The sequence below is a fragment of the Typha latifolia genome, chromosome 1 (assembly GCF_019914945.1).
Source record: "Typha latifolia isolate L0001 chromosome 1, TyphaL0001v2, whole genome shotgun sequence".
NCBI lineage: Eukaryota > Viridiplantae > Streptophyta > Magnoliopsida > Poales > Typhaceae > Typha > Typha latifolia.
This window is the reverse complement of record NC_133086.1, coordinates 20,717,226-20,729,260: the sequence shown is the minus strand read 5'-3', so window position 1 is coordinate 20,729,260 and position 12,035 is coordinate 20,717,226. Positions and strand designations below refer to the sequence as shown.

General features: G+C 38.1%; 2 protein-coding genes across 3 annotated transcripts; one reads left to right on the top strand and one right to left on the bottom strand.

The window, feature by feature from the left end:
- The first annotated feature begins 4,766 nt into the window (after window positions 1–4,766).
- Window positions 4,767–7,851, top strand: LOC140780369 (uncharacterized). 2 transcript variants are annotated; one of them, XM_073125880.1, is made up of 8 exons: window positions 4,767–4,866; window positions 5,806–5,902; window positions 5,991–6,237; window positions 6,494–6,646; window positions 6,723–6,828; window positions 6,910–7,024; window positions 7,472–7,520; window positions 7,603–7,851. In XM_073125880.1, exons 2-7 carry the CDS (start codon window positions 5,858–5,860, stop codon window positions 7,505–7,507), a joined length of 702 nt encoding a protein of 233 aa, XP_072981981.1. In that variant the 5' UTR covers window positions 4,767–4,866; window positions 5,806–5,857; the 3' UTR covers window positions 7,508–7,520; window positions 7,603–7,851. The 2 variants fall into 2 exon arrangements, with proteins under 2 accessions (XP_072981981.1, XP_072981971.1); XM_073125870.1 differs by having other exon boundaries at window positions 7,469–7,520.
- A 76-nt stretch (window positions 7,852–7,927) lies between these two features.
- Window positions 7,928–12,035, bottom strand: LOC140780360 (5'-adenylylsulfate reductase-like 3). Its single transcript, XM_073125857.1, is given in 6 exon segments — window positions 7,928–8,276; window positions 8,279–8,371; window positions 8,374–8,637; window positions 8,949–9,073; window positions 9,148–9,335; window positions 11,568–12,035. Coding segments are annotated over 6 exon segments (969 nt in total). The 5' UTR covers window positions 11,754–12,035; the 3' UTR covers window positions 7,928–8,163.

Genomic DNA, 12,035 nt, shown 5'->3' with positions numbered 1-12,035 from the left:
CATTCCGACGCATGCCTTGGCTTCGTCGGCGACGTTGACCGACATGGCTTGAGCTCCCAAGGCCATCTGTGAACTCGTAGTCTGAACTGGATTAGATCTTTGTTTCCTTAGGGTGAACTAGAACCACTGATAGGATTATATATAGGAGGACATTAACACGAGGAACACAGAAGCACAAGAAACACGTGCACTTCAAAATTATTTCCTTACGCTGATGCCAAAGCAACCGCGTTGACAATAGAGAAGGATTGTTCACCTTATTCCAATTTCCATCACTATAATTCTTCACCTTTGTTTTACTAAGATTAACCATAACAATAGAAGAAAAAAAAAAAAGGAGAGTCATAACAAGAATATCATAAAATAATCCAAAATGCAAGGATCAGAGATCGTGATAAAATATATCTAAGATGCTACTATAATAGAGGCAATAATGCATGAGATAATAAACCATGTGCTGAATTTAATATACAATAAATGCAAACATGGGAAGAATACCCTTGTGAAGGGTATGATGTCATATGTGAACTTATTGGATTATTTATTGTTTGGTGATGGTGGATAAGTGGACCGATCTTGTGGTCGTGTGAACGTACGGCTCCTGTGGGAGCCACAAAAAGGACTAAAATTTTTGCCGCGTTGCACAGATGACTAGCTATTTCGACCCCCACAAAGTTTATTCTAAGTCTGTCTTAATTTTTTTATATATATTTAATTTACTTCGAAACTTAAATATAACGCTAAGTGTATATAAAAGTTGATGATCTAGTTACGAGGCATGTAAAATAAATATTTTGAAGGACTAATTTAATTAGAAGCTAAAGTTTCTAACCAAACTAAGCCTTCGTGAATATTTAAATACCTAAATAGATTTTATACTCAAACTTGGACATGTCAACTGCCGGCTCATTGGTTTAGAAGAAAACCGCTAACAAAGTTAGCATTTTATATTAAATAAAATTATTAATATAGGCAAGTCGATCAGCTGCCCGCTTATTTTTAATTTGTGTTTGTTTTATGTTTGAGATAAAGTGCTAGCAAATTTAGATGTTAATGATTTTATGCCGAGTCGATAAGCTCGCGATAAAGGTGTCGAGAAGAGACCTATTTATATCTTAATGATATAGATGCCTAGTGATGCAAAACGTAGTGGAGGAAAATAAAACAGAGAAAGAAGAAGGGAAGGAATGGGGTTTCACACCTCCACCCTAAGAAAAGGTTTCACACCAAAATCCTCGAGAGAACAAATCACATAAACTTTCATTAAGTTCCAAAGGAAATATAACGGGTCTATAAATAGACCTACAATGGAAATAAGCAAAAAAATACCCTACATAGGAAATAAACAAAAGACATCCTAAATAAATAAAAATCAGAACCAGATCCCTATAGGAGGGATCATCAACTGTCGGCGCCTCCTGCGCTAGTACACACGCTATCGCGTCCTATCAGTGATGTCCGCATCACCTAGTTTAGTCAAAAACTCACTCTTAGCAAGCGTTAGCCTTATTTTGCAACCTTAATTGCATTGTGTATATTGGAAGAATTTATATTGGTATATTAGTTTCGATAAATATAAAAGAATACCAACATACAAGAGTAGCTCTTACGTTCATATTTGCTCAATATAGATTTATATATTATTCAGAGCAAAATTGATCATATATATATATATATATATATATGTATATAAAGCGAGTGCATGTGCCTGACATGTGAGTTGCTTTCTTTTCTTCCCCTCTCTCTTCTTCTTCTTTTCCTTCCTTTCTCCCTCACCATGGAGTCGTCAATCTTCTCTTCCCCTTCCCACGAGACGGAGTAACGTCGGAACTTGTCGTTGCTATGGAGATGCTCATTGGTGAGTTCTCCCCCATCTTGTGTAGTTACCTTTGAGAAATATTTTTTTCAGAATCGAAAAGTACCTATGCACTATGTTTCGGTTCACTGATAAGGAAGATAGAGTTGGGGTGAGGGTCTATGATGTGATACTCTAGTACCACCCCCGGTGCTACTAGATAAATAGCATTCGAGTCACCTGGTGGAAGATAGGGCTTGCTATTAGAGTTGAAACATCCAGGTGGGGGAAGGCGGGATGACAAGGGGCTCTAAATTGAAGGATTGATACCTGCGCAGACATCCACTGCCCGGGGAGACTAATCTCGGATAAATTCTAGTCACAAATGTTTTTAGATTAGTAAATAACTCCGAGTTCGTAGAGGAGCCAGTGAAAAGTTGCTTATGGTATCTTTTATTTATTTTATTGTTGTCAATAAGTCAAATGGATTATAATCCTACGTGGGCATTTACTCTGTTATGATATATAGATATGTATTTTGGGACTTGTTGTGGCATATGGTATTTTTAATTTTTTTTATTGTATTATTTGTGAAAATGTGAGGTTTCTATTTTATTATTTTGTAGAAACTTTGACCAACGAGTCACGTGGAAATCACATGGGTTTCACCCACATGAGATGCAAGTGTATTTTGTGGTGTGTTTCAGTTAGACAATTGAGTCAATTTTTTTAAAAACATATTACAATAAATTCAAATCTAGCGCATATAAATCTTTGATAGAAAATCTAATAAATATTAAATCCCAGTGTTTATAGTAAAAGGTAAATTTATAACTTCCGTAGTAAATCATTAACCAATAAGACCCAACTAATAGTTAAGCTACAATGATGACTTTACACACCGATATGTTCGAAAAACCGGAACACAATATGATATACAAGTGCCATTTTAAATCATCCTATTAAATGTCTAAGGAAATAGAGTTACAATTTCATCAGGTATTCATATAAACTTTAATACTACTCGGCGAACTTTTCTCGAATGGACGAAGCAACTTCTTTAGCCCATAGGATCAATCTTGCCTTCGTCTCCTCTTCATCATCTCTTCCTCTACCATTGGAATTCCCATCTTCTTGATCACCATTCCTAGACCCAACCAACTTACTCTGTAGCAAGAGATGTTGCGGGTAAACGCCTTCATCTTCCTCAAAGTGTACGCGATACTCGGCGTAGTCGGCACCCACCATGGCCAAGGCTTCTAACGAAGCACTCATCCTCGATCTATCTTCTTCTTTGTCACAGAGCTTGTATATGTGCATGCAAACTTTAATTTGGATGTGGCTATGGACGTAGTTCTTTACGTTAGGTTGGTATTTATAGGGTAAGTTAATTGTTTGGCTTTAATCATCTTCTTCGGTCAGTTCCACGTTCCAACTAGAGATCACGGGTGGTGTGTGCTATAAACACGAAAGTTTACCAAGATTCAGAAGGTACAACTTTCCAAACTATACTTAGAAGAAAGAGTCGTCCAGTTAGAATCTTATGTATAGAGAGCAATATGGTGCTATTAAATCCATTTGGACGATGAACAAGTAACTACTGGCGGTGTATATATAGATGTACACATTTATGCATGCATGACCAAAAAACTAGAAAGAAGACAACCACTTTGACCCGAAGGCTTGCAGCCGTCCAGCTTAATTAACATTACCTTTTACTTTTAATGACCACATGTGGGGGTAACAATCACATGATCTCAGTGCAGGAATATAGAATGAGAGAAAAAGTTGAATTCTTCTATAATTAACGATTAACTCGTGTGATGTCACGGTGGAGGTCAGGATGGAAGCATTGAAATTAATTAGATAGAATAACTTGCAAAGCTTGCATGCATACATGGGTAGACATCATCAAATGATACAAAAATGCTTCTACGTTATGTATTACATAATATTGAACACATTTCTGCACTTGGGCAAGAAGATGGTAGACTAATGTAGAGTATAGCATTATTCGGTTTGAATCGGGCTCAGGTCAAGTTCAACTCTAAGTCTGACTAATTTTGGTAGACCTAAGCTCGACTAATCAAAGAATAAACCCAAACCCGTCCTGTATAATGATACTTATACCCAAGATCGACCCATTCACTCATCAAATAATTAGGTCCTTGATGGATCTCTCTCTCCTTCCAACTCCATAACTAGTTTAGGATTCCTTGCTCACAATCATAGGTATTTTGTGCTCCTTGTGCGAGTAACTCCTGGGTCATGTGACGACCACTTTTAATCCACAACTGAGGTGCGCCGTGGGGCTCTTCTGGCGGCTCATGAGAAATTTAGAAGTCAAGTATGATCTAACTACTCTAATTCAATTTCCCAACTACTCAATTGCCACTCCATACAAGTGCAAACCTATTTTTGGAAGACATTTTCTTTTGTGTCTCTTTTGAATATTTCCACCTCCTCTTAACTTTCGGGAGGCTAACCAAGCCACAAATTAGATAGCCAATCAAGAAATATGTTAGGATTATTTAGGCTTATTGTCCCCACGGATACTCAAAAGTATCAGTTTTTGGTACTTGATGTATTTTTGTGCTCTTTAAGATAATTTAAACCCGGGTCGATCCAATGAAATAAAATTTCTCAAACCCGGGTTGACCTCTTACTATTCATATAAACAATTTAAGATGAGCCTTAGAACAGGCCAATTTGGGCTCCCAGTCGAGTATGTTCCAATGCAAATATCCAAGTAGGTCCCGCCCTCTGGCGCTGATAGGAGAAGAAAAGCCCGCGCCTTTTTGGCCTTTCTGAATACAATTGAAAAGCGGAAATGGCGGCAGCTCCGCAAAGAGTGTGCTGCCGTTGTTTGGCGGTTCAACCGACTTGGCGGACTTGGCGGACCGCAACGGCGCTTCTCGGTCGTAGCGGGTCGGGTAGGTGCGGGTCTACCCGGTTTAGTTATTAAAAGAAGAAAAAAAAAATCATCGCTTTCCCCAAATCAAGCCCTTCCTCTCGAGCCCTCTTCTCTCTCGAGCTCTCTCGGTCTCTCCTGTCTCCGGCGCACGGTGAAGGCAAGCTCTCTCTCCCTCTCCCCCCCTTTTATCTCTCTCCTTCGAGTCTCGACACCCCCACCGGCGGCCACCGCCTCGGCTTCCTTTGAAAGCATTGTGACAACTGTTTTGTAGAAAAGTTTGATTCTTTACTGTTGAATTTTGCAATAGTGGCTATCTTGGGTTATGGGTATGTTTCTGCTTCGAGTATATTAGGGGATAGGAATAAAAAATGTGGTTCTCTTGATGCTTCGAGGTTTGTTTTCTCTAATTGGGAGGTGAAAATTAAGAGGCATAAGCCTTTCTTATTACAGAAGACATATCATATAGTAGTTATATGGTAATGAAGGTATTAGTGTTTCTGTTAAGGAGCTGAAGTGGACCAATGTAACCTATGGTCAACAAGTTATTATGTCAGCTGGAAGTCTGGGTCAATGCAGTTAATCGTCCACATACCAGGAGGAAAGGAGTTCAACCTGCGGCATTAGAGGAGGGTAAGCTTATCAGACTGATTCAGGGGTAATCCAAAGGTCCTGATACAACCTACAACCAAACACAGAATCTTTTGAGCAATAATTCAAATGTCAAAGAAGACAAAAATAACCGAACTCCAAAATCAGGCAATACAGCAGATGCAGGTCATCAGCTAATACAGACAACCAATCTCCCCTTATTAGTCAATACTGGATTTGACAGTTTTTTACATGCTGGATACTTCATTAAGAGACCAAAGTACCATTCAAATTTGCTGTATTCAATGCTGTTATTTATGTTCATTCGTTCACTCTTCACTTTCTGACTCACTTTCTTAGTTAACATTCTTTCAAACAAATAAAGGTCTTGTCCATGCAACGGAGTTGCAAGATGGAAAGTCCTAGCAGTTCATATTGATATTATTTGCCTCAATTAAAGCACAACTGGTGAAGATAAAAGGAAATTTGACTTATCTTTTGAAAACAGGTTGATTTTTTACTTTTTAGCACGAAGATGACTCCTTGTACATGAACATAAGATGGCAAGCAATGATGATTACTCACAAATTGATGTGTCCTTACAGGTTTGGAGTTCAGCTCTGTTGTTTTCTTCTTATAGTTACATTGTTTATATATATGTAAGGGATGTCTGGTAATGCATTTTCTCTGCAGGAAAAAGATAAGCTGGTTGCAGAAGTAATCCGCTACATACTTTTCAAGACGCATCAAAGTTCTGGGTGCCCTATAAAGAGGGAAGAATTGACACAAATTGTAACTAGGAATTACCGTCAACGGGCTCTTCCAGGGCTTGTAATAAATGAGGCTGGAGAGAAGCTCTCTAGCATTTTCGGGTATGAGATGAAAGAGCTTCAGCGCTCTCGTCCTTCATCCAACAGGTCGACTCGTTCTTCTCAGCAAAGTAAGTCACTATTCCATATTCTGAAGAGTTGGTTTTCATGATTGAGGTAGATCTTATGTGAGATGGAATAGCTTTTCGAGGAGGTATTATATGCTTCTATTAGATCAAATCAATTGTTGGAATTCATAAATGCTTGATAAAGAACATGAAGTGTGCTGAGATGGGGTTGTCATCTACTGATGCTGTTGTGTAACTTTGTTTCCTTCTGTATAACAAAGCTCCTTCTTTGCATAGTTAACAATCTAAGTGCCTTCAGGTACTGTAGAGTCAAAATCATACATCATCGTGAGTCAGCTACCTTCTGATGTTTATAGCGAATATGTTGAGGATAAAGAAATTTCCCATATGACTGGGTTTGCTTTTGTTGTAATCAGCATCGTGCATCTTGCAGGAGGGAAAATATCTGAAGGTTTGTCCACTCAGTTGTTGAATACTAGTTAGTGGAACAAACAGTTAATTGTTGCCTAAATTTGTTTGAACTACAGAAAACTTGTGGCATCAACTAAGACGTGTGGGATTAATTGAGACTGATGAAAACCACCCACTCTTTGGTAACAGTAAACAAACATTGGAGATACTTGTGCAGCAAAGGTAAGTGCTTGTCTGACTATGCAATGCTTCAATTATTTCCTTGGCCTTATGAATCTTTTGTTCATGTTGTGTTTCATGTAGGTACTTACAAAAGGAGAAAGTTGCTGGTCCAGAAGGTCACACTGTAATGTATGAGCTTGCTGAGAGAGCATTGGATCAGTCCATCAGTGGGAAATTAAAAGATTACATTTCACAGGTATAGAAGTGTGAACCATTCACATTATGTATAAACAGAAGTAACAATCTCCTAATGTCAAAAGAAAGTTGACATGTTAACTGGTAGAAATACTATGGAACTAGTTAGTTCAGCACAGCTAACTGATCCTGATATAGGACTATAACTTAGTTCAAAGGTACTCATCAAACCAATATTATACTCTTTAAGGAAAACTTTCACCTTCAAAGTTAGTCATTAAACTGATATTATACCCTTAAGGAAAACTTTCACTCCCAAATTTAATCATCAAACTTATATTATACCCTTAAGGGAAACTTTCTGCCGGTATATTTTGATGGACAATTTGTTACAGTACTCAAATAGAGTTATCACTATTTGAGAATTGCTTTAATGTTTTTATAAAGTATACATGGTCCACACTTCAATTACTCTCACTAACTCTTATAAATTTTATTGTCTTAGCAGATTGTCAGTAAAGATACTACAGCAGAAGCAGATTGATATTTATCGAAGGGTAAGTTAATCATTTGTTACCATCAGATAATAACATTTTTTATGCGTATCTTGATGAAACTCTTTTCTTGTTTGCAATGTAGGTAACAATACATTTTGAGTCTTCATATATTGATCAAGTGGTCGTGTACAGCTAGCTAGCTATATTCTCTAGTTCCATAGCTTGTTCATTTTTGTATTGTCACAAAGCTGCTGATAAAAATACAATATGTAGTCTAAAGCTGGACATGTTTTTTTTTTCTTCTTTTGGTAGCACTAAAGCAGGAAATGTTACTCAGACGAGATCTTCCACATACTTGACAATAGCTAAATCATTTGATTTCTGATGTTAATTCCACCCTTCAAATTCTCAACCTTCTCCAGAATTATATCAGCAGCATTTCTCAAGAGTTCTTTGAGATAATTGTATGTCAAAAAGTTGTGGGGCTAGTTGAAAGTTATTCTCATGAGGCGAGTCAAAAGTTACAAGTTAACTCTGTGACAAAATTTAATCCAGAGCTAGTTCTGTCTTCCTTAAAGAAGGTTAATGCAGATGAAATTTGTAGGAAAGACTGGAAACAATTGGCTATTGAATCATCTTCCTGCACGGTGGTTGCTACAATAATCATTGCAGCACATCGCAAGAAAAACTGAGGATCCATCCACTATACAACAGCGTTGGATAAGGAATTGCTTCCTATCTTCTTTCCCTCGAATAGTTTGTCCCTTCCAGAGCTTGGCTCTCCAATGAATACCGATGCCAGTGACTTGGACGAATCATCACTCCTTCCTGCAAATTACTTCTTTTGCATGAATTTAACATTTTGGATCCCAACTTTGCTTGCTCAATATAGAACTGTAAATAATCCCTAAGTCCATCAAGCTTGCAAATCGGATATGCCTCCTCCAAGCCCACATGACACATGCATGAAGTTTTGGAAGAAAGAAAGAGAGCACTCTGAGCAACACAAAAGAACTAGCAAGTGCCAGATATGTATCTTGCTGAAGCAATTTCTCTGGCGACCTTGCCCATGAGAATGGGCAATTTTCCTGCTCAGTGTCTTCCTTGACCTCAGGGGCATTTGACAATTCTACGGACTGCCCAGTGGATAGTGCATCCAACGATCCAGGATTAACCCCTCCAAATTGCACCATAACAGAATGTCAGATCCGAGAACGACTTCAGAAATGAGAGATTATTTGATAATTATATTTCAACTTTTCAACTTTTCAGAACTTCAGTGAAGATAATGAATGCATGGCCCTACACTAATGGGTGACCAGAGTTTATTTATGTTTTCTCAAAAAAAATATGAAATCAATCATCAAAAAGATATAAAAGATCTAACATTAGGTATTCTACTTATCCATGTCTTAATCTTTGGATTCTTCTAATTGATTGGAAAGATCAATTTTATCAAATCTTAGTCTACAGACAAACTCAATTTACCTGTAATGTCGTTGTAGAAAGCAACTAGGGAATTGATGCTTCGTGATCCATGATACCTTACTCGCATTGTAGAGTTCAAGAGAAAAAGGGTTGGAAATCCATGAACTCCATACCTGGAGAGTATGCTGCAATTTCCAAATTTCAGTCATTTCGCATGCATACAAATGTTCAACTTCAACTTAGGGGTATATTTAGGTACCTTGGCCTGATAACAGATTCTTCAAAAGTAAAATGACGAATCATTGGAAACAAAGAAGACAACGTCTGAAAATTTGGTCTACACATATTAGAGAAAGGACACCAGGAAGCATAAAAGAGTAAAGCAGTATACTCCTCCATATTCTGGTGGACGAGATTCAGAGACCTCTGCAATGTAACCTCATCTCCCTAGAACACAATATGTCAAAATTTAGGCAAAGAAACAAGTATGAGATAGAAAACTAAAGGATGGGCAAAAGATCACTCGGACTGGACAAAATTTATACATTCCATAAGACTCTATTAGACAAGCAGCACTAAATAAAAGGTCTGGAGAGGACTACTGGTTAACCCAGTTAACTGGTAGCTGCTACCATTCACATGTGTTGGGCCCATAAATAAACAGTGAGAGACTGATGAATAACAAGACCCATCTTACTATACATGTTGAGCAATATACAACCACTCACTGTTGAATTGTAATGCCCACTTCTTTGAGTGGATGGACAACTGCCAATATGAAAACCAAAGAGTAAACAGAAACAGCATCACAAAAAAAATGGTGTCAAAAGAGAATACCAACAGCAGCACAGTTTCATACCCAGCTAGTAGAAATTTTTGGTCCGAGCAGTTAAAGAGACTGGCAAAACCAGATTTTTTACCTTAAGAGAGGGACAAAATTCAAGACAAACAAAATGAAATAATAAAATAAAGATTAAATAGAGAAAATGAGAAGATTATTCTGTAACAATACACTAATAATTTTTCTGGAAGTTGTGATCAAATTCTTCCATAGCAATAATGTTACATTCAATAATTCCTCACTTCGTGAAAGCATTTTTCTTTTCTATCAATAACAAAGTCAATACAACTGAATGGATAGCACAAGCAAAACAGTCATTAAACAATAAATAGGTTTAATAGTAAGGATGCACTAACTAATTTATTGAAACACCCAGACATATAGACAATGCATCAAAAACAATCCTGAAAACTCTGAAATTGAATTCAAGAGATAATTACTTAATTGTAAATCTTAAAATGAAATAAATTTGTCTCATATCATTTCATTGCCCATTGTTACCATCAATCACAACCGGGACAAGGTGGCTAAGAAGATCTGAAAAACTAAAGGAGGACCAACTGCAAAACACCGTAAGCATACCTCCTCAAATTGGTCAATTTTCTCCAAGACTTTCATCAGATATGTATATTGCTTTCTTGGGCCACTTGCTCACTTAACCTGTGCATGGGTAGCAGAATCCCTTCTACTGATAAAATGGGAACTATAACAAGCCACTAGTCCCAACACTTTAGGATGAGGTAATCTCTTCATCAAGATGTAGAATTCAAATAGAAAGTTACAATCTAAGTGAATTATCTACATCACCTAATAGGAAATATTCCAACTCCATTACTAAAGAGGTTGATGGAAGTACCTTCCAATCGATTAAATATTATTTCTCAAGTCAGATAATTAATCTAATGGGCATGAAGACTCCAGAAGGAAAAGTAGTTAAAGGCTGAAAAGGAAGTCACAAAATTACACTTTGTTGCCGATGGGGAAGTACCTACAAAACCAGAACAATCTAATATCGCACATAATAGTCCTTGACAAGGACAAAGAATCCATAGACAGACATGAGGGTTGCCTGCTCAAAGAAGTACAATCTTCAATATAGTATTGCACAATATAGTCCTTGACAAGGATAAAGAATCCATAGACAGACACGAGGGTAGTCTGCTCAAAGAAGTACAATCTTCAATCTAATATTGCACATAATAGTCCTTGACGAGGATAAAAAATCCATAGACAGACATGACGGTTGCACATAATAGTCGTTGACGAGGATAAAGAGGTACAATCTTCTTGAAGACAAATATCTAGTTATTCAAAAGAAGTTCCACCCGAGCGGTACCTTTCGAACTATCCTAATATGACTATTGTCATATAAATTCACGTCGCACTGCCGTAAGTCAAGTAATTTTCCCTACCAAGTTTTCAAAAGAACCACCAAGTACAGTATACTATTTCTTTATGCCTTATGCAGCACGAAAGCAATAATTACTCCACATGAGGTGAAATTTACTCAGCAAATTACTCAGTGATCACCACGAAACCTACCGAATTCACTCCTATAAAACACCACATCATCCTCCTAACCTTTTTCTTTTCGTTTTTCTTGACTAATATCTTCCTTCTCCTCCACCATAAGAAAGCATATCTTCGGCGCACTTGGTAACCGACAAAGCTAGTCTTTTTAAGATAAAATCTAAACCCATTTAAATTATATTAAAAATGTGGACTTTGTGGAGCAATCATACGGCACCAAAAGAGAATCACCAGAAAACTACATCTAATTCATCAAATTTTTGTTAAACAATAGTATCTAACAAAACATAGAGGAAGTAGGTACTCACTTCCACGACGCCGATGGGATCGCCATCGAGCATCGGCGAATCCAAAGCCGAGCAAGACGCAGGGCGCCCCAAGACCGATTCCGCGGTCGACACTCTAGGACAGACCACCGGCAAGGCGGCGGCGGTCCCCATCTCGCCGGCAGCAAGAAGGAGGAGGAGCGCCGCCGACCAAGCCCGCGCCGCCATGATCCTAACGAGAGGAGGGGGGACACAGCAAGGCCAGTACGGGAGAAGGAGAGGAAACCCTAGGTCAAGGGCTTCGAGGAGATGATGCGCCGGATAGCAGGAGGGCAAGCCCCGCGCATTTTAGCGGTGCTCGTCCATGGCCGACCGAGCCGATCTAATAAATGTCTCCGTTTCTCGCTTCATTTTTCTTAATTTTTTTCTCTATTGAGGGCGATAATAACATGGGAGAGAGGGCGGTTTTATCTACCAGAGAGGATCAGAACCGTCTAATTAGCATCAGAC